This window comes from Aplidium turbinatum, chromosome 1 (genome assembly GCF_918807975.1).
Source record: "Aplidium turbinatum chromosome 1, kaAplTurb1.1, whole genome shotgun sequence".
NCBI classification, from domain to species: Eukaryota; Metazoa; Chordata; class Ascidiacea; order Aplousobranchia; family Polyclinidae; genus Aplidium; species Aplidium turbinatum.
Window position 1 is genome coordinate 54,854,405 of NC_137472.1, and position 27,932 is coordinate 54,882,336.

The 27,932-nt window shown below is 35.5% G+C and overlaps 2 protein-coding genes across 7 annotated transcripts; one reads left to right on the plus strand and one right to left on the minus strand.

Annotated features, from left to right (window-relative positions):
- Positions 1-17: 17 nt before the first annotated feature.
- Positions 18-18,235, minus strand: LOC145783172 (2-aminoethylphosphonate--pyruvate transaminase-like). 3 transcript variants are annotated; one of them, XM_082594984.1, is made up of 8 exons: positions 18,106-18,235; positions 8,632-8,755; positions 6,588-6,720; positions 5,710-5,932; positions 4,400-4,550; positions 3,110-3,277; positions 1,685-1,851; positions 18-908 (listed from the first exon to the last, which is right to left on the minus strand). In XM_082594984.1, exons 2-8 carry the CDS (start codon positions 8,706-8,708, stop codon positions 748-750), a joined length of 1,080 nt encoding a protein of 359 aa, XP_082451110.1. In that variant the 5' UTR covers positions 8,709-8,755; positions 18,106-18,235; the 3' UTR covers positions 18-747. The 3 variants fall into 3 exon arrangements, with proteins under 3 accessions (XP_082451110.1, XP_082451095.1, XP_082451103.1); XM_082594969.1 differs by lacking the exon at positions 18,106-18,235 and adding an exon at positions 10,221-10,494; XM_082594977.1 differs by lacking the exon at positions 18,106-18,235 and adding an exon at positions 10,221-10,349 and having other exon boundaries at positions 8,632-8,751.
- LOC145783193 (uncharacterized) lies at positions 12,524-27,914 on the plus strand. 4 transcript variants are annotated; one of them, XR_014290910.1, is made up of 7 exons: positions 12,524-12,673; positions 13,379-13,528; positions 13,930-14,166; positions 16,098-16,187; positions 21,378-21,512; positions 23,225-23,403; positions 23,506-24,698. XR_014290910.1 is itself a non-coding variant. In XM_082594996.1 (6 exons), exons 1-6 carry the CDS (start codon positions 12,590-12,592, stop codon positions 26,881-26,883), a joined length of 777 nt encoding a protein of 258 aa, XP_082451122.1. In that variant the 5' UTR covers positions 12,524-12,589; the 3' UTR covers positions 26,884-27,914. The 4 variants fall into 4 exon arrangements, 3 of the variants coding, with proteins under 3 accessions (XP_082451122.1, XP_082451137.1, XP_082451130.1); XM_082594996.1 differs by lacking the exons at positions 23,225-23,403; positions 23,506-24,698 and adding an exon at positions 26,803-27,914; XM_082595011.1 differs by having other exon boundaries at positions 23,225-24,698.
- The last annotated feature ends 18 nt before the right edge of the window (positions 27,915-27,932 follow it).

Here is a 27,932-nt window from a genome sequence, read left to right on the forward strand (position 1 = left end):
GTGAAACCAATATTTGTTTCAGTGATTTTATTAAAACTAATGTTTCAAATGCTCCAAACGGTTCAATTTTTGTGTTCATTACTTTACATCATGTTCAATAGGCCTTATACAACTTATTTGAACGGACGAAAAAACGAAGAGTAGCCTACAAAAGAGATGTTAAATCGTTATTTGAGCCTCTGAAGCCAAGAATGTATCTTTTACCACTATAGGTTATTCAGTTCACGTTTGCCTGTACTGTAGCCTACTGTTAAACTTGACAACAACGATAGCTAGCAGCTGTATAACTAATACTTCAATATTTTTCTTGCACATAATAACCTATTCATATCTGTAGCTTGTCTTATCGGTTTCGTTAACGACTGAGACAATAAATCTAAACAACGTGCTTCTTTCGGAGGAAGCAGGCCAACTATTATGTCATTGACAGATGTAGCCATACAAACCAAAAAAATTCTACAACAAGCGTGAAAAAATAAACCATTTAAATTTCCAAAAAAAGATAAACAAACATAGCCTACTCAGCCTACAACTGAAACGTAGGTAAATAGGTCCTGTCAGTTGAATAAAATCCTTGAAATATATTATAGAAGGCCACAATATGCTGTAGCTATAGCGTAGGCTAGATCATTTTGTTTACATATCATCTGAACAAGCACTTCGGTTTATTGCACATGGGTAGACTCTTTCTGCAATTTGACATGCCAGAATCAACGGTTGGAACAAAAATGAAGTCTCTCGTGACGTCTAATAACTCTTTTCATCCAGCGGAAGGTCTATCCTCATGTCTTGACAGACTTCTCTTATGTTGACAGTTAATTCTCTTACATCATCAGGAAACATGTTTCCAATGCTGGCAATACGAAAGCAGTTGATAGAGCTCAGTTGCTTTGCGCATATGATGTTGCCTATTGAAATACAAAAAAAGGCTAGTCAGTTTGATCATATTTAGTCAGGTAGTGACTTGGGTCTACGTTTCTGTCTTCATGCATCTGCCGGAATAAATATTGTAAAAAAAGTTGTAAAGCACTGGCCACCATTTCTATTACTCCGTGTCCACCTAAAAGATCGTTTACTTGACTAAATATATTGACAACTTATATTTACTTCTTTATGAAGCAGGAATGTTTATCTATTTCATTCACAAGAAATACTAAAAGATCTACTTTTAGACATATTAGATTATCAACTCTGTTATTCACCTTTTTGAAAAGCAAAATAAAATAAAATGACCGAAATTATTCTTTTGCATCTGAAAAGAGGTTTTCTACAAAGGTCTTATTAGCCTACTATTTACTACTTATTAGCCTAGCCTACCATAAAACAGAGTCAAAGTAAAGAGTAGAGCTTTTGTTGGCCATGACACGATAGCCAGTTTCACAGTAGCTCAAGATTGGTAGTGTGATGGCCGATAAAAAATTAGTTTATAAGCGTGGTTTCGTAATAGCTCAGCATAAGCGATAGCCAACTTTAACATTGTAAATAATAGATAAATATTAATAAAACACTTTTTGTATCGGCCTATTGGTAGAATATTATTATAGCATCAAAATATTGTCTACCACAAATAACATAGCATATTAAAGCAGTAGCGGTGTAACACCTGTGAACTGAATATACTGTATTTTCAGAATAATAAAGAAAAATCATTGTACTTTAAAAGTATGCTAGAATATCTGGGCACCTGTGTCTGCTAGTCTTCTACGAAATTCTTCGGCAATAAATAATGGATTGTTAGGCTGTAAGTATGCGGTAACTATAAAACCTTCGGGATTTTCTTTGTCTTTGTAAAGCTGACAGAATCCCATTTCTGTCATGTCTTGCCTTAACGTCTTACAGTTTTCCCGGTATCTGTAAATAAACGAGGCTCAGGTTGCAAACATGTTGCCACTATGAAATTTCGCAATAGCAAGACCTCGTATTCACTTGTGATCAAAAACTGTAAGTGTGGTGACGATGTGTCATGAAAGGTTTTTGGTTCGATCCTAAGACAGAGCGCTATGTATTTCAAGCATGTTGTTAAGTAAAGTAAACAATATCACACCAAATCAGAAGAATCAGTTCATTTAAATACAGAGCTTTCGCCACACAAGTGTGGCTTCATCAATATAATCTGCAACAATAATAAAGAATGAAATACTATTAAGATGATTATAAAATTTAATGAAAGTGTTAAAAAAGTAGGTAATATTGTGTAAAAGAATAGAAAAGATCAAATATTATACTTAACTATAAAACTTTAGGTCAATAAATCAGATAATAAGATGATAATAAACATGTGAAAAATCAAATCTATTAAAATTGTAATTAAAGAGAACTTTTAACTATAAAACTAGTTTCTACGTATTATAGCTCCTATCATTTGTCCGACTTGCCTGACTTTTGCGATGACATAGCCTACACTATTTATTATCGTGATAGCAAGGAATAAAAACAAACTGAACCACTAATTTAAACAGAACTAAATTCAAAGAATGTTGAGATGCAATGACATTGGCATAGCAACGATAGGTTAAGTGAAATTGCATTTGAAATGCATTCGTTATTTTTACATTGATTTAACGTCTGCAGACGTTGAATCAATTTAAAAATGGCAAATTTTGCAGTCTGGATGAAGACAAGGTTTAAATCAATTCAGTTGTGCTGTTTACATAATGTTAATTTTATGTCAGTTTACAATTTTCAAACGATAAATAGTCAGCCAAAAAGTAAACAAAGAGTTGGAGTTGGCACAAATCTGCGAGTCTTAGACTGAATTCAATCAGCCAGTAACTTGTATCGACAGACATAATGTACTGTAGAAAAAAATAATAGACATACGAAAAAAAATGAAAAAGAAAGACATATTTATAGAAAAACAACTCTCTGCATGGAAATTAGCATTCTGTATAGAAGACAGTAAAGAAATTGTACACAAATGTGTTCTTATAGCTGTGATTTGCTTACCGCAAAACTAAATTAACATAAAAAACAAGTTGCCAGCTAGAGTCAACAAAGATTTTTTTGTCAACTGCACCAAAAACTAAGTTAAACCATGCGCAAATTCCATAAAATAGTTTTCATAATGCAAATCAGTGCAAATTCGTTTACTAAGCATAAACTTTGTCACCTGGTCGAGCGTGCGAGCAAACCTCCTTCGTCAGCAAATTCTAATAGTGCTTCTTTAAATGCCAGCATCACCTGATAAGAAGGAGTAAACATAAATGTGCCTGATCTCTCTAACTCGTCGTACTGAGCTCCGATGTCTAGAACCATGCCATCTCCTCTGCACCGATGCCTTTACATACAAAAAACATACAATCGTTATCAATAGGAAGATAAAAACGGTTTTGCGTCAATTCAAAGCAGATAATTCAAAGCGGTCAATTCAAAGCCGATAATTTATTTATGATAAAGACAATAACCCTAACCCTAACACTAACCCTAACCCTAACCTTAACCCAGGGATCTTTAAAGAACAGAGATTTTTTCTTCAGAGATCTCTGCCTTAAAATTTTGTCGTTGAATGATCGGCTTTGAATTGTAGGCTTTGAATTGTCTAATTGTAGTGATACCGATAAAAACAGCCTCTATGTTGCCTTTCCTAAAGTAACTTCAATCACAACCACCAAAAGTGAAACCAATGTCTTTATCATGTCCCCTGCCACGGCAAGCATCTTTTATTTCTCATAAGTATGTAAACGTCCGATTACTGCAGAAATGCACTGCTTCAAAGCAGAAGCCCATAGTTTATCAGCGCAGTCTTTTGGGAATAGCGACATGAAACTGAAGCTTGAGTTCAATACAGGCTATAAGCCTATCATTATTTTAATTCTTCTATCGAGTCTTCTAAAATTTGTTGATACACCACAGATTGACACATTCTTCCGCAACGGAGTTATACACTGACAGGTCCCACCTACTGCACCGGGTGGTAAGTCGAGGGCAAACAAGAAGGTGGTCCGCTGTTTGGGACTCGGTGCCACAAAATACATTAAGCTGGGCCCGTGTCGTAGCCCCACTCCACCATTGCAGACTTAGTGCGTCCAACACCGGTTCGGAGTCGATTTAATGTTTTCCACTTTGCCCAGGGAGCTTTTGCTCCTGGGGGGAGGGACTCTGATGGTGGGACCTTCATTTCAGTGCATGATGGGTCATTTTCGAATTGTTGTTTCCATTGCTTAAGTCTTGTTTCTTCTTTTGTTGAGGTTAGTGGCTGAACGTGTGTTAGAAAGCTTTTTTTCTTGATTTCAATCGGGTTTGTGCAGCAGTTTTTGCATATTATAGAGCATGCTTTTCATCACATGTTTGTTTTAGCCATTATTTTAATTAAAATACATGTTTGACGAAGGAACCCAAGTAAACATGGATCTAAGTACAAGCACGCTTGGTATTAAAGAATAAAAAATTAAATTCATACTTTTGCAACTTTTCTTTGTTTGTCACTATAAAAGATATTCCTGGAACACCTTGCAAACAGAAGTAAGAACTTCCAATTAAAAAATCTATATTTTGCATATCTACTGGCAAGGCTCCAAAACTGGTGGAAGCGTCAACAAAATACAAGGAGTCTGCAAAAAATCAACGATGATTTGAAACAATGAAAGTTTGAGTGTCTAGTGTAGACGAGCAATTAAAATTATAAGATAATGAAAAAGAACCGTCTAGTCATGAATAAAGCTTCATATGTTACTGTAACTATCCAAAGTCATTGAGCTGTGAAATAGAGAGTAGGCCATATTTTCAATCAACCAATCAATCAATGGTTAATTTGCAAGAAACAAGAACAGTGAATGATCGAAATATGCAAGTTTTATATACACTGCAAAAGTGGTACAAGTCCCCATGCTGACAGAGAGACAACGAAACGACCATACGGTCTACCAGTCAATTGCCACCCTACAGAAACGATAATTTTGTCATTTCAGACGCAATGTTGGCAAGACCTGACCAAGGAGCAAATTAATTCACAATTAAATCAAATTCACACTGAAATATATATTATGAAAATACACACTCTGTCAATAAACATATTATGACAGTTTACAGCCTTTACTGTTTACAACAAACAGTTGTAAACAGTTGTCGGCTGCATAGCCAAGTGGTGAGAGCCCTAGAACGGCAGTCGAAAGGGCGCTGGTTCGACACCGCTCAAGAGCATGCGGCTGTGTCTTTGGCAGGACACTTAAAGGCATGCCTGAAGGTGGACAAAAAGATTGGCTTCCTTGCCTTCCGGTCCACTTAATCTAAATCTTCAACCACCGGGTGTAAGCCTGGATACGACGAACGAACAAACAGTTTACCAGCCTTTACTGTTTACAACAAACAGTTTACCTGCCTCATTTTTATGTATTCTTATTATTCATTATTCATTTTTCAAAAACTGAGTTTGGTAAGCTGTTTGTTGCGTTGAGTAACAGGACAATACCAATGATGCGAGACAGTCAACCGCTTCAAGTGAACAGTTTGCTGGGATGGTTTACAAAAACGTAAAAGTTGTCTGTTAATAAATGCACATTGCACAATCATAAAAAGATTAAATATATGTGACAAAATGTTTAATTGAATATCTGTGACTATTCAATTTAACAAGAATTTTTTATCGTAGACAAATGGCTCTTGATAAACTTCTTTACATGGTCTATCATTGCGTGTTGACAGCTGTACAATGTATGTTGTTTGACAAGTTGTGATTTCACTTAAATATTTATAAATTATTTTCTAATTAACCTGGTGCACATCTTTTTACAACTTCCCCGATGTCATGTATTGGATTGATCATTCCAGTTGAAGTTTCACAATGGGAGACCACGACACCGCTTACTTCGCTAGTCTCCAAAAGAATGTGTTGGAGTTTTTCTATATTTACTGGAATAACTTTGGTTCTGAGACCGCAAGCTTTTGCCATGTGAGCTACTTGTTTCCCGTATTGGCCATTTTCCATCACAATCAACTAAAAGTAGAAAAAAGTTCAATCTTTTCTTTTCTTCAAAAAAATGCGTCGCATTAAAACGAAAGTAGTTTACTTCTGGTTAGAGTTGAGAAGATAATTTTGGGCTTCCAATAAGATTCTAGGGGCCAAACTAAGACACTTCAATGAAAAACGCACTACAGTATATCCAGAAAATACGCGATAATTTGGAAAGATTAGGGGTTAGAGTTACGGGCCCCTAACCTCGTCCCGGGCCGGGGTCTGAAAGTACTCCCTAAACCTCCCTGTCAACGCTACTGCTCCTGATCTATTAATGGTGAGCAAGCGTGTCAACAGAGCAATGCTTACAGATCTGGAAAAGCGACACTCCAATCACTGACAGTGCCGGCACGTCGAACATCAGAAGAATGTAGAACTAAATGCTTGGTAACAGCCGCATTCAATTGTTAACACAAATAAATGAATATTTTTTTTATTTCGTATAGCAAAAAAGCTTCAGTATTTTTGCTACAGATGTTCAAAGTTGAAGTATTTCAACAGACTTAACACAATATGTTTTGTTCTCGATTACTTTTATTTCGGTTTATGAGTTTATCAAGTTCATACAAACAGTTTTTCAAATGTAAAACGTGTTTTTATACGTTACGTTTACACGTGAAAACTCGTTTAGTCTCACCTTTCCACTGTGGTCACCAAGGGTAGTACGAAGTATTGCTTCCATAGCAAAAGTTCCGCTACCATTGAACGGAACCACTGTGTATTCGCAGTCTGAAACTTTAGCGATTTGAAGAAGACATCTACGGACAAACCTGAAAATTCAAAGCTAGTTTCGCATGTTTCATTTTCCACTTCCAGAATATGCCGATGATATAACTAGTCTATAAGAATAAAAGGTGCCATAGCTAGAGATTTGGACAAAAAGGTGCTAGCTTAAAGTAGTAGACAATAGCTTAAATTATTAGTCTCATTTATAAATAAAAAGCTCAAAACGTAGGTACTAAACTTATGTTCAACAAACAAACGTTTTGAAAACTATAGCCTGCTACAGTGGCGTAGCCAAGGAGGGGGGGTTACAACCCCCCCCCCCCCCCTTAGGCACGCGTGTGACGTCACGATATTGAGAATGATGCTTTCAGTCTAAAAAAAATTGCCTAGTTTTAAACAAAATTGCATTAAAAGAGCCAGTTTTGCCAATACCAAACATCTCAGCCAGGAATTAGCAACAAGAAAACATAGAGACTTAGCTTTATTTCTGAAAAATGCCAAAGAAAACATGATCTTATCCTTTTGCTATGCCACCAGACACCACCATTTTACAGGAATATATGTAACCACATTTTTGTTGAAAATGCTCTGAATGCACCAAATTCATAGTAATTTTTCAAAATTTTCTGGGGGAGGCCCCCCCAGATCCCCCGCCGCTGGGTCGTCAAAACCCCCCCCTTTCAAAATTCCTGGCTACGCTACTGGCCTGCTATCTTCATCTTCAGTGCAATACATCTCTATAAATAACATTATGTGCTATTATCTCCTTTCTGCATTTGCCAGTTATGAAATTGGCAAATGCAGAAAGGAGATTAATAACAACAGTTAGAAGGCGTCAGATGCAATTTGTAGGTCATATTCACAGACATGGAGATTTGGAAAAATTAGCTCTATTGGGGATGATACAGGGAAAAAGAAGCAGAGGTCGACAAAGATTAACTTATTTAAACAGCTTGAATCAATGGGCCACAAACACAACAGTTAAAACGAACGATTTTATACGAATGGCAAATGACAGAGAAGTTTGGAAGACCATGATCGCCAACGTCTGTATCAGATCAGGCACATAATCATCATGTGCTATAAATTACATTTATAACACTGAAGATGAAGACAGTGTAGTTTTCGAAACGTTTGCTGAAAATGAGTTTTGTATTTACATTTTCGGCTCTTTATCATACTCTTGTTTTTGAATAAGTACTCTACTGTTTTTACTTCAATATCATCCAGAAAAAAATCAGTTTTTACACATACAGTAGCCCACCAAAAGACCACCCACTGTCGATGTTACTTTCAAGATGTAACATTATTAGCGAACGCTCACATGTAATCATAAATTCGAGGTTGTATTTTTGACAAATATTGCTTTGAGTTTACAAAGTCATAACCATTTGACAAGATATTTGTTGGGGGCTGTTGTCAGTTTTTATTTATATTTTTGACCCATAGGCTACATTTTTGCAGTAGCAAATCACACGTATTCGTTACTGCAAAAAATATATTTGGGAAAAATTATCGTCTTGTAATTTGCAAATTGAAATTTTTTATTGCACACAAGTATCATTGGAAGCAGCATCCTTATTTTTTTCTTTTTGAACTTAAGCATGGCCACCTAAAGATAAATATCTCCAGGTGGCCATGACTTAAGTAACAAAATTTTAAGCTTATTCCGTAGCCTAACAGAACTGTTAAAAATAAAATTATTAAAATACTACTGTATAATAAAAATAGAATTATTGGCTTCTACAAAAATTTCTTTTTGGTTAATTGTTTTTTTTCTCTTTTCTAAGAAAAACAGCTCAAAATTTCATTCTTTGTGAAGAATTAACTTGAGACAAACAAATCACTTCGCGTACCTCCAATAAAAAGTAAAGTTCAACCATTTTTCAGTAAAGTTTATTAACTCTAGTAGCTTTATTGAATTGAATTTTGGCTTTACAAAAAAAGCTGCTCACTTTACTACATAAGCAAAATCGGCGTGTCGCATTTCCAGGTCTGTAAGCATTGCTTCCTTGACACGATCGCTCACCATTAATGGCCCAGGAGTAAACCATTTTCGTTTTTTTGCGACGCATCTTTCTGAAAAAAGGCAAATTGAAGATCTGAGTTAAAAAACTACTTAAGTCACAAAATACAACTTATGAAAAAAATCAAGTTAAAGTTTTATCAAATTTGCTAAATCTTTTATTTCAATGTAAACACCAGCATGCGTCATGGCGAAAGTTGTTCCTTTAAAGTCGTTTTTTAAATCAAATTTTGCGCTAGTACATGCTTGATCATTATTTATAATACAACATATTTTGTTGATAACCCAATTTTCACAAAATGTGACTTGTTAGTTTTAAACTCATTTCTTCTTGTAGGTCAATATTTTGAATATCACTTAGAATTTTTGATTAAAAGATTCAAAATTATACATTGAAATCTACAAACAAGCTTTCTCAGTTAACAATATATATATTTACATTTTAATTACATTACATTGTATTACATTTCAATATATGAGAATCCAATAGTCAAGAGTTTTGCAACTAAGATCTACAACGCATTAATAAGTAGGCAAAAAAAAAACTCATTTTGTCGTTGATAAGAAATGTAATAAATTGGCCTAAATAAACATATTTTACTGTTATTTTAGATTATGTATATCTTACGACTTTTGTTATTGAGTGAAAGACAATATACCCCGCTTATTAAGCCCATTTCAGGACCGGACTATTTTGGGCTTAGAAGCCGGAGACGATTCTCTACCACTCCTATACATTCAGTTCTTCGGACCGGACCAAGTTGGCATAAAAGGAAGGGCCTATTAACCGTGGGCTTAATAAACGGGCACTACTGTAGTGAATAAAATAATGTATTTTTTATGAAGAACTTTAATACATTAATGGTACAATTAGTTTATGGTGATTGGTAATAATACGCCCCAGGTTCCATAACCAGCTGCGCTAAATGTTGAAATCATAGCTTATTTTGCTCAAAAGTGTAATAGACTGTAAGAGCGTATACGCTCTAGCGTAGCTTGTGAAGAGAAAGGAGACCAAAAACAATACATATTACTCTGGTTAATAGTGTGAGCTAAGGTCGATTAAATAAACATATCCATCTTCTCTCTGACATTCAGTAACCGGGTATGGGATCACTTTGTTTAATTTAATGATAAAGGTGAGTCTTGGACCTATGGAGTAATCGAAGATGAGATAACTAATGTGTAACGAATGAACCGACACATCAATAAATATTAGAAGCCAGTTTTATCGATTCTAGCAGTAGCCTAGCAGTTGCAACGTTCATCTGAACATTGTGGAAGTAAAACAAAAAACATTCATGTTGTTTTGTTGCTTCACTGATGTTTGGCGCTTGCATTCATCAAATGAACGTTACAACTTACAACTACTGCTAAAAAACGATAATGTTTCTGATGAACACCCAAACTTTTCAGTATTCAGCCCATTTTTAATGAAATCAAATATAATTTACTTTTTGTTATTGCTTTTTTATGTAATCTTTGATTTTTGTTCAAGGTTTTCTTGCGGTACTTTACCTGTGGTAAAACTTTGAGAACCTGCATGCCTGGTACTTGCAGGCCATCTGCCACACTTTTTCCACCTTTCGGTTGCTATATTTTGTAAGCATAAAAGCGAATCATTTGACTCTAATAAAAACATTCTTTTGAAGAATTTCATACATCTCATAGAGGCCATTTTCTTAAGTTTGATTGATATGAGTATAGCCTATTGATTGTTCTATTCGCACGACAAAATACTGAGTGCCGGTTAAACTCAATCCAGCACAGGCTTCAAATTCTGTTTATGAATATTTCCTTTTCCCAAGTGCGATAGGAAATCTTTTTTTTGTCTTTTTTCTCATTGATTATGACGAAACAAGTTGGTTTGTTTTGCAATAAACAAATAAAACGTGTGTTTGGTTCTGGTCAGTCACCACTCCAGACAACAAAATCCCTCATTTTTATAACGTCTGCAGATGTTGAATCAATGTAAGGTGGACGGTTTTGCTACCTGGAAAGTAACGAGTTGAAATTCGAGAGATCGAAAAGAATCCACGAGTGTGTCTGTTTTTGATTTGGGCCTGCTGTTTGCATCTATTTCTGTAACATTTTATCTCATTCCCCGAAACATTTGCAATTTAATTTTTTTGATTTTTAGTGACACATGTTTAAATCCCAGGTAGCAAATCAGACCCTGCTTGCGACACTTCAACGTCCATAGACGTTAAATCACCTCAACAGGAACTAATGTGCAGACAGGTATAAGGTTTCTTTCACAATTCTTTTATCTCGGTGCATTAGGATCTGAGATCCGTTGGATGAATGACGTCAGCTGGTGTAACTAAAAAAGATCTACTTTAAATTCTGAGATTTTATTTGTAAAAGCCTTTAACTTGATATGACACAAATTAAAAAATCCGTGCTCTTTAAAATGGAAGAAACCTATCACAGCAAAAGTGGTTTTAAGTTGTGACAAGAAAAAAGTTCCAGTGAATAAGCTTAATTCGAAATAAAACAAAACAAAGACGAAAAATTTAACCACTTCAACATCTTTTTGTAATGTTTTGGTCTCCAACAGCCGTAGATTCCTTGTAGGTTTTTAAATACCTAAATCAAAATTGAATAAACAGCACAATACAGTATTTTAAAATAATGATTACACAAAATATTGTACAATAGAAAGCTTGCGCTTCAATGAACTACAGTAATCCTGTTTTAATGACTTCCTTTTTTTCGTTTTTGTGTAGGCTGCGTGGTTTAAACCTAAGATTACAACTAAGTAAGTTTTAGTAAATAAGCTTTGTTAAAGTTTGCTGTCTCATTAATTTGGACAATGTGCACTCAAAAAGATGTTGTCCGTCTCATCGTGTTGCTATTGTGTGAATAAAAATGACAATGTTGTTTGTAATGGGAGATCTCAACTTTTCATGTGACCGGGTCAGTCTGTGTACACATGCTTTGTTAGTCACTTTGACGTGAGAATGAGAGTAATTCATTGAAACAAAAAAAATGTACAAACAGTTAATAATATCTTTCTGTTTCGTACCAGTTAGTTGTTCGAGCAAAAACGAAGCTTTGAGAAAGTTAAAGCAAGGATTTTTGTTTTAGTCAGAGATTAATAATTTTACTCTTATCAAATCTTAGTCTATTTTAAAAAAATTAGACGTTACTTTTGAAAACTACAGAGCCATTTTTATCTTTTCTTTTTGATTGATACGGTTAGCCATCCAATATCGAAATGGATTTCAAAAAAAAAGAGATTGAAAGATTTGATTGATGGAGAAAATACCAGAGTTTCAAAACAAAACATACAAAACCTTTCCAACAATATTAACTTTTATTCAAAAAGAATTAAAATATTTCTATTTAAATAATAGTACTGATGAAGCCGCATTTACGGTGGCGAAAGCTCTACCAATAAATTTTATTCAGTTGCCAAACCTGCTTGTTTTATTTACCTATTTTGTTTGTTCGGCTGCATCCATGGATCTTAATAAGATTTAAATCTTCAATTCTCCCAACAACGATAATCCACAACGGAGGTTTAAGAGTCCGGGCTAATTTTATTGATTTATTATGTTGAATCGTTCTGTGGTATCCTAAATGAAGGATTCTTGTAACTTTATGTCTTCAATAACATCGAGATACCGGGACAAAGGTTTACGAGACATCAGCGTGTGCTTCATTAAATATAAAATTGTTTAAAAAAGTTGAAAATGTTGCGTTGCAGCTTCAATTTAACACATTCCCAGACAGCAAAATCTATCATTTTTACATTGATTCAACGTCTGCAGACGATGAACAAATGCAAAACGACGGATTTTGCTGTTCCAGTTCTGACATGCAACACAGGCCTATTTCAGGATAATTTATACTAAGTATTTGTTGTTTGTGCTGGAATAGCCATGGCAGAAGTTGACACATATCCCGCATTAAGCGGAGATATTTCAAATAAAAATCCACAAGATATCATTATTGAATATATAAAGGTGAGTGTCACAATCAATATGCGCAGCTGGGCGACAGGCTACATTTTTGTTTTAGAATAGGTGAACTATTTTATTGAGTAATCCAGTTGTGGTGTATTGACGATTACTAACCGATAGCAACCTTTAGTTACGTAATCTGTTATTGCAAAATCTGCTTCTAGAAAGTTTCTGTGTACGTGATTTTCTGGAAACGTTTTTGGCTTGCTGACCAGAAGAATGAAATCTTGTGATGTAATATTACACTAGTCTCTGGAAGTTTCTGGTCCAAGCACAGCTGTAACAAACAGTCGCGTGATTTTATTATTATTATTAGAGATGTGTTAAGAGTTGTGTTTAGAGTTGTGGATTATGGGGATTAGAAGTTGTAATGAAAAGTATTTTGAAGACTACTGTAGAGTTCTAACCAATAGTGAATAGATTGCAAAAGTAGAAGTTATTGCCGATTGCAAAGTAGCTGTTGCAAGTGGTAGTGCATATTTATTTGAAGTCGACAAAGAGGTTTTGATATCCCAATAAACCACGTCATCAATCTTTCCAAAGTCTTTTTACGTGTAAGAACTAGGAATTATGACAGTAAGAAACTTAATCGATTTCTTATAAGCAAATCCTGTTGCTTTCAGTTGACTAATATTTTTGCTTGTTTTTGCTCATATGTTAACCTATATAAGTCAACTAGTAGTAGTTTAGCTATTTTGTTTGTTGCAGGAAAAGGACTTACTTAAAGCAGATCTAAAAGAAAAAGATAAAGAAATCCAACAATACAAGGCTAAAGTTTATGATCTAACAAACAAAGTTGAAGAATTACAAACTCAAATCAAAAATCTGCAAAAAGAATCATCCAGGCAACTTCCTGCGGTAGTCAAATATCTTTAAATTTTTGTTTAGTTCCTGTAGTTTTCAACCACCCCGTAGTACACACAGTAGCATAATGCATTAAAACTGGCCCATTTATAAGGTTAGACACGTAGGCCTACTCATTCATTACAGCACAGTAGGTTATACCTTTAGGTATGCCACCAACTAACTTTGATTATCCACTTCATCAACTTGCCATAACCTACTCACGTAAATTATTGGAAGAAACAAATATGTACGTATAAGCGTTCCATTAATAAAGCACATCAAGTGAACCGCGAGAGTAGATCTGTCTCATGGCACCGAATTTTGCACTTAATGAAAGTTTTTTTTTTCATGTCTGATTTATGGTTAGTGTTGACTTATTTTTCCTCAAAAGCTAATTGCCTTGAATGTTTCAGAACAGTTCCAACTCCCAAGTGCCAGCAAACAAATTGGGAGTAGTGAGGCCAACTACAAGCAAATCACGAACTCCGGTTATGAAAAGAGCAAAATCTTCAAAACCTAAAACAAAAGGAAATAATGCACCAAAGGCAGCAGGAAGTACTTCGACTCCTGTTCAAGATACTCCTGAACCGGGTTCACCAATAGACATGAAAAAATACCAGGCAGCTTTAAAGAGTGTAGATCATTTTAACGTAAGTTTATATTGCTTCTTTGATAATCGACACTTGGTGACAAGGGTTTTAAAATCAGGTCATGAGTAGTCTATCCAATTTCAGTCTTCTAATGCAGGGGTCCGCAAATAGTGGGTCGCGACCCAAGTTTGGGTCGCGAGACCATCCGCAGTGGGTCGCTAAACGGTTTAAACTTACCATAAAAAAAATATAACTTGTATGGCAAAAATAAATACAATCATATAGTCTTTGATGTGCTGAGTTTCGTACAATTTGGTAGGCTACAAGAAAATTTATACTTTCGATTGCAGTACAGTAGTTAAGCTCACGGTTATATAGCCTGGAAGACACCTTGAGGCAGGGCATGAAAACTCTCTCAGCTTATCTCCAGAACTGGCGACTGAAACTCAGCGAAACCAAAACATCGGCGGCAGCTTTCCACCTACACAATCGGGAAGCTGGTCGTGAGCTACAATGGAAAACTTCTGTCCTTCTGCCTCGAACCAAAATATCTCGGGGTGGCACTAGACAGGTCGTACACATACCGCCACCATTTGATGTCACTGCGTAAGAAAATGACATCCCGCGCTGCACTACTCAAGCGCCACTTCCACTACATGACATCCACTGCTCAAGCGCCTGGCAGGCTCCAGCTGGGGGGCGAGTGCTGACACTTTGCGTATAGCAGCCTTAGCCCTTGTCTACTCTTCAGCAGAGTACTGTGAACCTGTTTGGTGCCGCAGTGCTCACTGCCGTAACATCGACACTGCCATAAACAGCGCCCTGCGCACAGTTACCGGATGCCTACGTCCCACACCATTAGACAATTTGCCATTCTCGCTGGCATCCAACCTGCTGAGCTTCGTCGCGAAGAAGCCACTCTGTTTCTTGGCCGACGGGCACTAGAGCCTAACCATCTTCTCCACCACAAGATCTCTGCTCCCCCAAACCAGCACCCCCGTCGACTGAAATCAAGACACCCATTCGTACCAGTCGCTCAATGTCTGATCAACGAAGCAGATGAACTTCATCTCTGCGGCTACTTGGGCGGACTATAAATGGAATTCTGAAGGGAAGTCAAGTACCACCAGACTCCATTCGTTCATCCCCGACGCCGACACATGCCCCATCGGCCTGACACTTCAAAGACAAGCATGAGTGCGCCTCAGCTGTCTTCGTACGGGCGTCGGGCTTTTCCGCTCAACCATATGCACCAATGGGGAATCGGCCTCTTCCTTCTCCTGTGATTGTGGTGCCGAGAAACAGACCGCAGACCACATCATCAATGATTGCACCATCTTCAAGTCACCTAACGGAGTGGAAGGTCTGCGTGTCATGGATGATAAAACTAAAGACTGGCTGCTCTCTAGTAGCCTTCCAGTGTAGTCCGGGAACATCTTGAATCTGGAGCGGTAAAAGGATAGAGTAGACCCTCGGCCCAAGAGGCTTGCACGACGACGAAGCACACGGTTAAAAGGTCCACCCTCTTATTAAGCCTAATTTGGTTCATTCCGGAATAACTAAAGGTATAGGAGTGGTAGAAAAATGTCCCCCGCTTAATAAGCCAAAATCGTCCGGTCCCGATGTGGCCTTAATAAGCGGGGACGACCGTATTGGAATTGATATTAATTTGCAAAGTGTTTTGCGCATTCCGAAACGTTTGGGTCGCGAAGATTTCGAACGATTGCTTTTTGGGTCGCACCAAAAAGTATTTGCGGACCCTGTTCTAATGCATGGAGAAATAACCCCAGCACCAGACAGGACAAAACTTGACCCTGTCACTGGCATGACGATGCTGACACCATTTCCTTGTTGGCAATAGCCCAAACAGACGAAAGGTTTAAAAAATAAATTAAACTTACAGCACTGTATATATTGAAAGTAGTTAAAACAAAAAATCGTTAGGTCTACCTAGAGCTTCTTGTATGAATTAAAATATTTTTTTATTATAGGAAGTTGCTGAAAAGTATCCAGACTTAAAACTTTCAGTGATGCTGAGCTCCGAAAAGTTCTTCCGCGAATGTGACACGAACAACGATGGGGTAAGCAGGAGTCACGTGCCACAAAACGTTTCAAAGGATTGTTCAATTATGAATCATAAAGGCTTTTACAGTTTCCGACAATATGATGTAAACCAATAACCAATCAACGTTCAATGTTAGTGGGAGTTCTTAGTCAGTGGTTTTTAACCTGAGGGTCGCGGGCCTTTTTTTTTTCCTGGGAACGCAACACGCCTGAACGACCAATGTATCTTTTTTAATTCTTATTTGCGAGAAAAGATCGAAAACTGTCTTTTTGTAATCGACCGTTTCTCGACCTTGGTTTACTTAACTTCTCGGCTTCAGTTATTATTTAACTTTGCAAAGGTTACAAAGACTTTAACGTAGGAAGCATTCGATATTCTTCACCTGGTTCTTGCACATTGCTTTGTGCAGACTAAAGCTAAGCAGTAATTAACTAACTGCCCTGTGGCAAAATACCAAGGTTATTTGGAATCCTGTGTCAAAATGAGTTTGTTAGTATGGTCTTCTTCTTCGTATGAGACAGGATTGTTCAAATTTCAGGGCAGGTGATGGAAAGCCATCAGGTGAGTGTATATCTTCGTCCAGTGCTGCTTACCACACGTTTCATGCCTTGAGAAGTTTCAGTGTGTAGGATACTCTTTGTATGAACATTCTTTCAACAGTTATTGGTAGCAGTGGTGGTAGTTTTAAATCTTTGTCCTCGGTCTGACAAAGCCTCTGAAAGGTTATTTCTAGTAGTTTCGCATAGTGTACAGGGTTATGACGCAGAGCCGGTTATTGAGATCGGGAGAGTGAAGTTTCCAATTGTTGAAATGTTGCCAGGAAATTGTTCTATCCATTAGATACCGCTGAATAAAGACTATTTCGGAAATGCGTTGCTCAAGCGAATACCCCGAGAGTCGAACCAGCGCAGAGTGTTCTTGAGCTGAAGAAGCTTGCTAAAATAATGCAGCACCAACCATTTCATTAAAACTGATTTTAACAAGCCCATAAATACATAAAAGATTGCTATAAAATCCACCGATAAAAATGTAAAAAATATAACTTTGATTCATTATTTTTTCTGCTTTAAGTTAAGTTTGATAAAAAATGGAAATAATCGGAGGAAATATAATAAAAGCAGTAGGCTACCGTATTAACATCGCGAAAAGATTATTTTGACTCAAAAGTTTAGGCTACATTAAAACAGTGAAAAAATACATAGAGTGAATGTCAGAATGAATCAAATGTGATTGTATTTTTGCATTAGGTCTAAACATGATTTCAATGAATATTTTATGAGGGGTCTCGAGACTACGTTGTGGTCAATGTGCAAAAAGGTTGAAAAGCTGCTCTAGGTCAAGCACGAGTAGCCATTTTAATGTCTGCTGGAAAAAGATTCAATGCACAATCTGATTTTTTTTTTCATGAATAACCTGTAATAAATGCATTAGTTAGAACTAGGCTTCCAAAATTATGGGTCGTAATTTTAGGGTCCCCAAAAAAATTAATAATGGGCTTATAATTGGTAAGAAAACTGTTTTCTCAAATGAAGTCGTACAATAATAAAGTTTCATAGTTTTATCAGTTGAAATTTACCACAAATATTCTTCTTGGTTGGCTAATACATCAAGGATGCCACAAAGCAGTAGGCCTACTATATATCGGTACAGCACATAACAAATTTTATGTGGTGATGTAAAAATGATAAACAACGTCTTGAAGTGGTTTAGTGGGTTTAAAATGTTAAACAAACGTCTGTAGGATAGTATAATTTATAGTGCAGGACAAAAAGTAACAGTGTATAGGCTCAACAAGACTTGAATATTTTGTTACAAAGTATCCTATACCACTGTAAAATGAGAAAGGCAAAGGTTACTGTGTGACTTTGAAACAAAGGCTAAGATAATTGATAAATCTTATTGACTGAAAACAAAAAAGTAAAGACAACACTTACAACTATCAAAGATCTTTTGTTTCCAATAGCATGGGATAAACTACAGCACAATAAACTCTTTCTAAACATTTGAACAACCAATATTACTGACGGCAGGATTTGACTGCTAACAAACCCTAAACCTACATGCCCGTTTCTCAGCCTTCAGATTATCTATCAGACTAAGAAATTTTGATAAAAAATAGCCTAGCTAAATATGAAATACTACTGTGCCGGAAAATCGTAAGCTACTCAACAAATAGCTTACTAAACAATCCGAAAAAATATGTTTTGCACACTGGTTTGTGAAGTTGATTCTTAAACGATCCAAGAAATCACTAAAAAAAGTTCATGGAGATTTTGAATTACATTTCACCTATTTTACTTGAGGTCTTTTTGTCAAGTGCAGTTATTGTAAATTCAAGATGAATGTACGACTAGTCCAATTCATGTCAAGTTATCTTGTTGTGTATCACGATTTCGAATAATAAATTCTCTTCAGCACAACTTTATAACAGGCATAGTAAAATCTTCAGTAGGTCAGTTTAAGAATGCAGCAGTTAAGTTTAGAAAGAAATCAACAAAAGTGTTTTTCGGTTGCTAAGAAACAAATAAATTTAGTCTGCGAGCAGTAGTGACAATATTATGTAAATTATGAAGGGAATTAGGCTAAGTCATACATTAGTAAAACGGAGTGACAACGCCAGGGAGGGATTCTGGGGAGGCAAGCCATCCTCGCACAAAAGTGACACAAAATTGCCCTATAACGGATCAAATTGATACAGTCACTATCAATTAAATGCAAAAATAATGAAAAAGGCAATATAACGCAAGAGAACAACTGCACGCCCAGCAAGCTGATGCAAGAGAGAGGCCCAATTACGGATCCATAGGATGCACTGCCAAATAATTATAAATTCAAGATGAATGTACGACTAGTCCAATTCATGTCAAGTTATCTTGTTGTGTATCGCGATTTCGAATAATAAATTCTCTTCAGCACAACTTTATAACAGGCATAGTAAAATCTTCAGTAGGTCAGTTTAAGAATGCAGCAGTTAAGTTTAGAAAGAAATCAACAAAAGTGTTTTTCGGTTGCTAAGAAACAAATAAATTTAGTCTGCGAGCAGTAGTGACAATATTATGTAAATTATGAAGGGAATTAGGCTAAGTCATACATTAGTAAAACGGAGTGACAACGCCAGGGAGGGATTCTGGGGAGGCAAGCCATCCTCGCACAAAAGTGACACAAAATTGCCCTATAACGAATCAAATTGATACAGTCACTATCAATTAAATGCAAAAATAATGAAAAAGGCAATATAACGCAAGAGAACAACTGCACGCCCAGCAAGCTGATGCAAGAGAGAGGCCCAATTACGGATCCATAGGATGCACTGCCAAATAATTATAAATTCAAGATGAATGTACGACTAGTCCAATTCATGTCAAGTTATCTTGTTGTGTATCGCGATTTCAAATAATAAATTCTCTTCAGCACAACTTTATAACAGGCATAGTAAAATCTTCAGTAGGTCAGTTTAAGAATGCAGCAGTTAAGTTTAGAAAGAAATCAACAAAAGTGTTTTTCGGTTGCTAAGAAACAAATAAATTTAGTCTGCGAGCAGTAGTGACAATATTATGTAAATTATGAAGGGAATTAGGCTAAGTCATACATTAGTAAAACGGAGTGACAACGCCAGGGAGGGATTCTGGGGAGGCAAGCCATCCTCGCACAAAAGTGACACAAAATTGCCCTATAACGGATCAAATTGATACAGTCACTATCAATTAAATGCAAAAATAATGAAAAACACTTTTGTTGATTTCTTTCTAAACTTAACTGCTGCATTCTTAAACTGACCTACTGAAGATTTTACTATGCCTGTTATAAAGTTGTGCTGAAGAGAATTTATTATTCGAAATCGCGATACACAACAAGATAACTTGACATGAATTGGACTAGTCGTACATTCATCTTGAATTTATAATTATTTGGCAGTGCATCCTATGGATCCGTAATTGGGCCTCTCTCTTGCATCAGCTTGCTGGGCGTGCAGTTGTTCTCTTGCGTTATATTGCCTTTTTCATTATTTTTGCATTTAATTGATAGTGACTGTATCAATTTGATCCGTTATAGGGCAATTTTGTGTCACTTTTGTGCGAGGATGGCTTGCCTCCCCAGAATCCCTCCCTGGCGTTGTCACTCCGTTTTACTAATGTATGACTTAGCCTAATTCCCTTCATAATTTACATAATATTGTCACTACTGCTCGCAGACTAAATTTATTTGTTTCTTAGCAACCGAAAAACACTTTTGTTGATTTCTTTCTAAACTTAACTGCTGCATTCTTAAACTGACCTACTGAAGATTTTACTATGCCTGTTATAAAGTTGTGCTGAAGAGAATTTATTATTCGAAATCGCGATACACAACAAGATAACTTGACATGAATTGGACTAGTCGTACATTCATCTTGAATTTATAATTATTTGGCAGTGCATCCTATGGATCCGTAATTGGGCCTCTCTCTTGCATCAGCTTGCTGGGCGTGCAGTTGTTCTCTTGCGTTATATTGCCTTTTTCATTATTTTTGCATTTAATTGATAGTGACTGTATCAATTTGATCCGTTATAGGGCAATTTTGTGTCACTTTTGTGCGAGGATGGCTTGCCTCCCCAGAATCCCTCCCTGGCGTTGTCACTCCGTTTTACTAATGTATGACTTAGCCTAATTCCCTTCATAATTTACATAATATTGTCACTACTGCTCGCAGACTAAATTTATTTGTTTCTTAGCAACCGAAAAACACTTTTGTTGATTTCTTTCTAAACTTAACTGCTGCATTCTTAAACTGACCTACTGAAGATTTTACTATGCCTGTTATAAAGTTGTGCTGAAGAGAATTTATTATTCGAAATCGCGATACACAACAAGATAACTTGACATGAATTGGACTAGTCGTACATTCATCTTGAATTTATAATTATTTGGCAGTGCATCCTATGGATCCGTAATTGGGCCTCTCTCTTGCATCAGCTTGCTGGGCGTGCAGTTGTTCTCTTGCGTTATATTGCCTTTTTCATTATTTTTGCAGTTATTGTAGTTTGAAAAATAGCCAATTAAATAAACCATCAAGCTTATTCAGTCTTCTATATTATTTTGCTTTTGAATTTACTGTTCTGGCCACATAAAACGTTAAGAAATGTTAGTGTATGTTATGAGATGTTTTAATTTTTTTTATCAATTAATTTTAATAATTTTAATATTTAGCTGTAATATTTTGTTTCAGACAATTGATGAAGAAGAATTGGAGAAACTGCTGATGAAACAAGGGCATCTTTACACAAACAAGGAGCTCAAGGAAATGATGTCACAAATCGATAAGGATAACGACAGCGCTATTGACATCATGGAGTACCTTGCCGTACGTTATGATCTATTCTTGCTTAAAGAATTCAAAATTATCTAACAATAGATAGCAGTAATGTTTCACGCATTTGAGCTTACATCGGCAATCAATCAATCAATCAATCAATCAATGTTTTATTTGTCAGTAACAGGAACATAGGTACATGTTTGAAATATGCAATATACACAGTACAAAAGTTACACAGGTTCCCATACCGACAGGGAGACAACGAGACGACCATACGGTCTACTAGTCAATTGCCACCCTACGGAAATTACGATTTTGCCATTTAAAATAAGCTTACAAGAGAAAAATAATAATTGAAACGTTCCCGCGCTTCAATAACAGCATACGCACAAAAAAAAAAAAACATATTGATGATAACGTAGGCCAAAACACAAAATTCCATGAAGCAAGCAGAGAATAATAAAGTTTTCGAAGCAACTGACAAGTTGGTTTCCATAACATATCACTTACGATGCACTGTAGCTTTGTAAAATTAACGTTTTGATCTCTTTTTTGAAACAATGAAATGATAAGTTTTTTAGCCTACTTGGAACCTCTGACCAGAGCATTGGTCCCAATACCTGCATGGACTTCTTGCCAAATTCTGTGTTTGATCTGTTTATAAAATAATTGTTGCCTGTTTGATATCTTGTGTTATGCTGATGAATAGATGAAGCATTTGTAAATAAATCACAATACGTAGACGGATACTCATTCATATGAACTTTGTACATATGTTTTTTTATTTCAATGTTATGTATGTCTTTTAGTTTCAAGATGTTCATTTTGAAAAATAAAAAATTTGTGTGAGCATAGTAATTTTGTTTCGTAATTATTCTTATAACCTTTTTTTGTAATTTTATTAATGGATCCAGTGCACTGTCACAGGCCTTTCCCCAGCTTGAAATACAATATTGCAAATGACAGTAAATCAAAGCGTGATACACATCTTTTAAAGTGTCTGTGTTGACATAATTTCTGAGTTTAAGCAACGCCCATGAACCTTTTGCTACTTTTCCGCAAATTTTATCTATGTGATATTTCCATGTTAATTTGTTATCTATGTAAACGCCAAGGTATTTTATTTGATCTTTTTGTTGAATGCTTGTGTTACCAATGTTAATGTTAAAATTTTTTATGTGTTTTTTATTTGTTATTAGCATGTATTCAGTTTTTGAGAAATTTAATGATAATCTATTAAGCTTCAACCAGTTGTAAACTTTTTGCATTTCGGCATTCACATTGTTCTGCAAATTTATTTCACATTTATCGCTCATCATAAGATTGGTGTCGTCAGCAAATAGTTTAACATTCATGTTTGTTGAATTTGGTAAGTCATTTATATAGAGTAAGAAAAGAAGGGGTCCCAATGTCGATCCTTGGGGCACACCGCAGGTAACCTGTCTTGAGTTTGAAGAGATTCCATTGACGACCGTGTGCTGTAGACGATTGCTGATATAGCTTTTTAACAATTGTAATGGAAGGCCCCGAAAACCGTATGTTTGCAGTTTCTGTATGAGAATAGTGTGATCAACTGTGTCGAAGGCTTTAGCTAAATCAAGAAATACAGAGCAAGTTGTATTTTTATTATCTAGGTTAGTTAAGATGTTATCACAAACGTTTGACACAGCTAACGAAGTGGAATATTGAGGTCTAAATCCATACTGATGTGGTGTGATCAGGTCTTTTTTTGTTAGATAATTGTACATTTGTTCATACAGGCATTTTTCGAATATTTTGGTGAAGGGGGACAATAGTGATATGGGCCTATAGTTGGAACAATTTTTCCTGGAGCCACTTTTGAAGATTGGGGTAACTTGAGCGACCTTTAGTACATCAGGATATACACCTTTATCGATACACTCATTGAATAAGTTGGTGAGGAAAGGGGCGATTATTGGTGAGGATAGTTTGACAAATCTTATAGGTATTCCATCATGTCCCGTACTTTTAGAGACAGAAAGATTATTAAGATGTTTTAATACTTCTTCTTGATTGACAGGTTTTAGGAAAAAGGAGAATGGGACACTTTGCAATTTCAATAATGAGCCAGGAGACGGTAGAGGGATTTTAGATGCCATAGAAGGACCAATTTCTGTGAAATAATCATTAAAACAGTTACTTATTTGTGCAGGGTCAGATATTTTTTCATTGTCAGTGCTAATTATTTCTTCTGGTATGTGAGCTGTGTGCTTATGTTTGTACTTGATGATGTCATTTATGGTTTTCCATATTTTTCCAGTGTTGTGCTTGCTTTGCGTAATAAGAAAACTGTAATGCATTTTTTTTGCTTGCTCTTTGGTATGAGTAAGTACATTTCTGTACTTTTTGTATGTTGCTTGTGCAGAAGTATTTGTTGGGTCTTTTATTTTTAAGTGATATAGTCTGTTTTTAGTTTTGATGGAGTTCAAAATTCCTTTTGTTAGCCATGGTTTGGTCTTGAGTTTTCTTTCTCTTCGAGACAACAATCGTAAAGGTGCATGCTTGTTTAAAGTGTCATTAAAAGTGTCGATGAAATGATTAAATTTGCTATGAACTGAATCATTCCTTTCTGTGTATTGGTTGGTCAAGCTATTTTCCAGATCACAAACGAATTCATCAGCAACAAAGTTTTTCATGTTCCTTACTTTTTGTGTATATTTTTCTTGTTTTGGTTTTACAGAGTTTATCACAACTACAATAGGAAAGTGGTCAGAAACATCGTGAATAAGAACATGGCATTGAATTTTATTTGATTGGTCGTTGCTGTATACATGATCGATTAAAGTTGAACTTGTGGAAGTTACACGGGTTGGGGATTGTACTAATTGATTGCAGCCTAAAGAGAGAAACGCATCACAGTAATTTTTTACAGCAGAATTTTTTGACTTTGCTAACATATCAATATTAAAATCACCACAAATGTAATATTGTTTTTTGAAATTATTTAACGAATCAATGCACTCACAGAATTTGGTTTGAAACTCAATTAACTTATTTTTGGGATGCCTGTATACTACACCAACTGTGCACTGTCTATTGTTTGATAAAGTAATATCCACCCAGAGATCTTCACATTCCTGTAAGTTTAGACTTAAATTATTAATTTGATTATACTTTATTGAACTGCTTACGTATAGCCCGACACCACCTGCTTGTATTTTAGCATCAGTTTGTTTGTTATTAAAGTGGACAAAATTATAGCCTTGCAAGCTAACAAAATGCAATCGATTTTCATTCAGCCAGGTTTCTGACACAGCAATAAGGTCCGGTGCTTCTTGCATTTCGACAAGCAGTGATTCTAATTTTTCAAAGTTGCCAACTAGGCTTCTCATGTTTACATGTAAAATCGATAGCTGGTTCCTATTAATATTGTTAGTTAAAGAGAAGGAGTTTTTTGAATAAAAATTTTTACAATCCGCAGACATTGCCACAAACAAAGTATGACCAACAGATGAATACAAAACCAATAACGCAGGACACGAAAGATTACAAAATGACTTTGCAACAAAACAGATTAAAAGCAAAATCACCGACACCTGCATTTATAACTTGTAGTCAGGATAATCAAAGAATTCACTTATGTGTGACGAAATAGGACGGTGTCTAACAAGCACCGAAAAAGAACAAATAACAAGTCTGGTTTAAGTGGTGTAAGAAACACTTTAGAAAATAAACAAAACACTATTATTGCGTTATAAAATATTTAATTTAGCAAGGATTTTGGAAATTGACTAAGTAATAATTTTAATTTGAAACTAAGAACTAAATTAAATTACGGTACTTTAGTTGATGAAAGGTAACTCAGGGCAAAATTCCGTCAAGCAGTGATATAGAATCAAATGAATTGTGTTAAAATGACCTGATTAAAATATGCAGCTTAAAAAGAGAATTAAGACTGGCGAGGATAATGGATATACTTACGTAGACGTAGCCTAAGTTAGTCGGTTTATGATATCGATCAATGTCGGAATACGAAATGTAAAATACAGTACAAGAAAAAAAAAAAAAAAAAATACGAGTTCGGAAAGTAAAGATTTCAAAAATATTATTATTACGTCACAAAGGATGAAACTTAGAGGAAAAATATTAGTCAGTCTTGACCTAGCTGAATCTGATTACTGTACTTCAAAATTGTGTAGAACTACAAATTAATAGAATAACAAACTAAAATTAAACAAAAAATGGAGTGGTAGCGTACAATAAACTGTCCAGATTTGATCTTTTTTACTTCTGAAATTTGATTTGTTTCCAATAAATTAACCTCTTTGGTGTTGATGGTTGAGCTTGTGCTGAAATTGGTCTTGATTGGGTTGAAGGTTATTAGTAACGGTTGGGTGAAAAATAATGGCTGGGTTTAGAAAATGTAAGAAGTCAAAAATGAGTCCTTTTAACTTACTTTGTCTTCTAAACTTGAGGATTTTACTGGCAGCTGTGATTATCTTCGTAAATGCCAAAAAACAAACAAACAATGACTGCTGACTTCTTAGCTAGCCTAACTGAAGGTCTTTTCAAGTTTAATTATCTCTGCAACTTCCTGGTTGATTTTGATAGTTTTGGTGTTGATATGACTACAATCAAATTTTCTTCTTGCTTTTTCTAGAATTAGCTTTTCTCCAGGCCTTAATTATTTTTTTGAGTCTATTTTTTGATTTGGGCCTGGAGAGAGAAATTTTTGCTGCTTGCTTTGAAAAGCGCGGGAACTTTTTGATCAATCCAATATGCAAAAATAATTAATACAACACAGCTGTGTTGGCATGGAAATTATAAATGGAATGTGCTGGCATGGAAATTATAAAGGGTTCCATATAGGCTATAAATTGATTTACTCGAATTTCTGAAAATCGGAGCTACTTTAAAAATATATTTTCATGGCAGTAGTGCATCATGGCGAAATGACGTTTGACTACGTGTCTTCCAGCAAACTTATAAAATATGTAAGATGTTTATTAAATGTAAAAATCTGCATTTCAAGCATCTCATGCTGCTTATTGTTGTTTCGGGCACTACATAACGAAACGAAATAGTCTGGATTTTAAAATAAGCAAGAAAAACAAAATAATTTTGCTTCGATAATTCTTGCAAACAAAACTACAAATGAATAAAACCCAGTAATACCATGGAGTTTATCACAGAAAGAAACAAAAATTGCCCAATTGGGCCTGTAAATGAACCGCTCCGTCGTACATCAAAGCCAGTTTAAATAAAAGTGAAAATGCAGCACCAACAACAAGTTAATACTTTCATACCTTCTTAAATTTAATGCCTTTCTTCATTAACGTTCAATTTTTTTTTTCGTTTGAACCTTTTCGCTTTTTAGGTTATGGAAAGAGTGCAACAACGCAAGAGAGTGAACCTTCCTTCAGCTTTGACAAAAAGTGGTGCTTGCGCCATCCAGTGACTAAGTGATACTCGACCAGCTTGTAAAAAATTGCGACGCAGCTCACCAAGTGAAATAGTAGGAAAAGCTTTTTAGCCAGTATAACATTAGGAAAGCAGAAGGCATCTTTCCATATTATAGGCTATTACTACAACTACAACATCGTTTGTACCAAACATTTCAAGGGTTGTTATCCTACATATCAAACTACTTTGTAACTGTATTTTGTCGCTTATATCTGTTTCTGGACCTCTGTTATGTTATGTTTAGGATATATATTGTTTTTTGTTGTTGTAATTGTCACAAATAAAAACAAACTGAACTGACCTTCAAAATTTTTTGTGTTCTTTTCACTAGTTCTAAACAACACGATACATTTTCATTGACAGTTGGAGTTTAAGTCTTGTGGAGTTTTGTTTTTTGTAAAACTGTTTCTTACTTATCGCTTAAATTTTAGTGCTCAATGTGAAAAAATTCGCATGTACAGGCAGAGCAATGCGGAAAAATGTCAACAATAATGGAGCTTTGAAATTGAAAACAGTCCAAACAAAAACAATAATCGAGCTGTTTGTTTTGAATGTTGTGGCAATGCTAGTTAAAAACATGTCTGCACTTATCACGCTTTCCCGCTTATGAAAACACATGGTTCGTCGACTTTGTGCACTTTAAGTAGATAAGTTTCTTTTTAATCAAACGATTGAAACGAAACTGAACAACTAATCACGATTAGAAAAACGTACCATATTAAAACGTTTTATCATTCACTGCACAGTTGAAAACATCAACAGCTTTTTTGTAATGTTTCTGAATGCCGTAATAAATCCCAGGTTTTTTGGTTTCATCTGCTTGTGGTTTTGGTTCACATTTTAGTTGAACTATAAAAACTCGTCTCGAGATAAGCCTAAGTCATGATAGTCATCAGAACAAATAATAATGCATTTTGAATTTTTATTACGGTAATGCATAATGCAACCTGTGGTGTTTCAGTTCTAGTGATATGATCGATGGTAAAGTGATTAGTATCCGAGTACTGTATGCTTAGAAAACATCCGCTTGCGCGTTGTCAATGA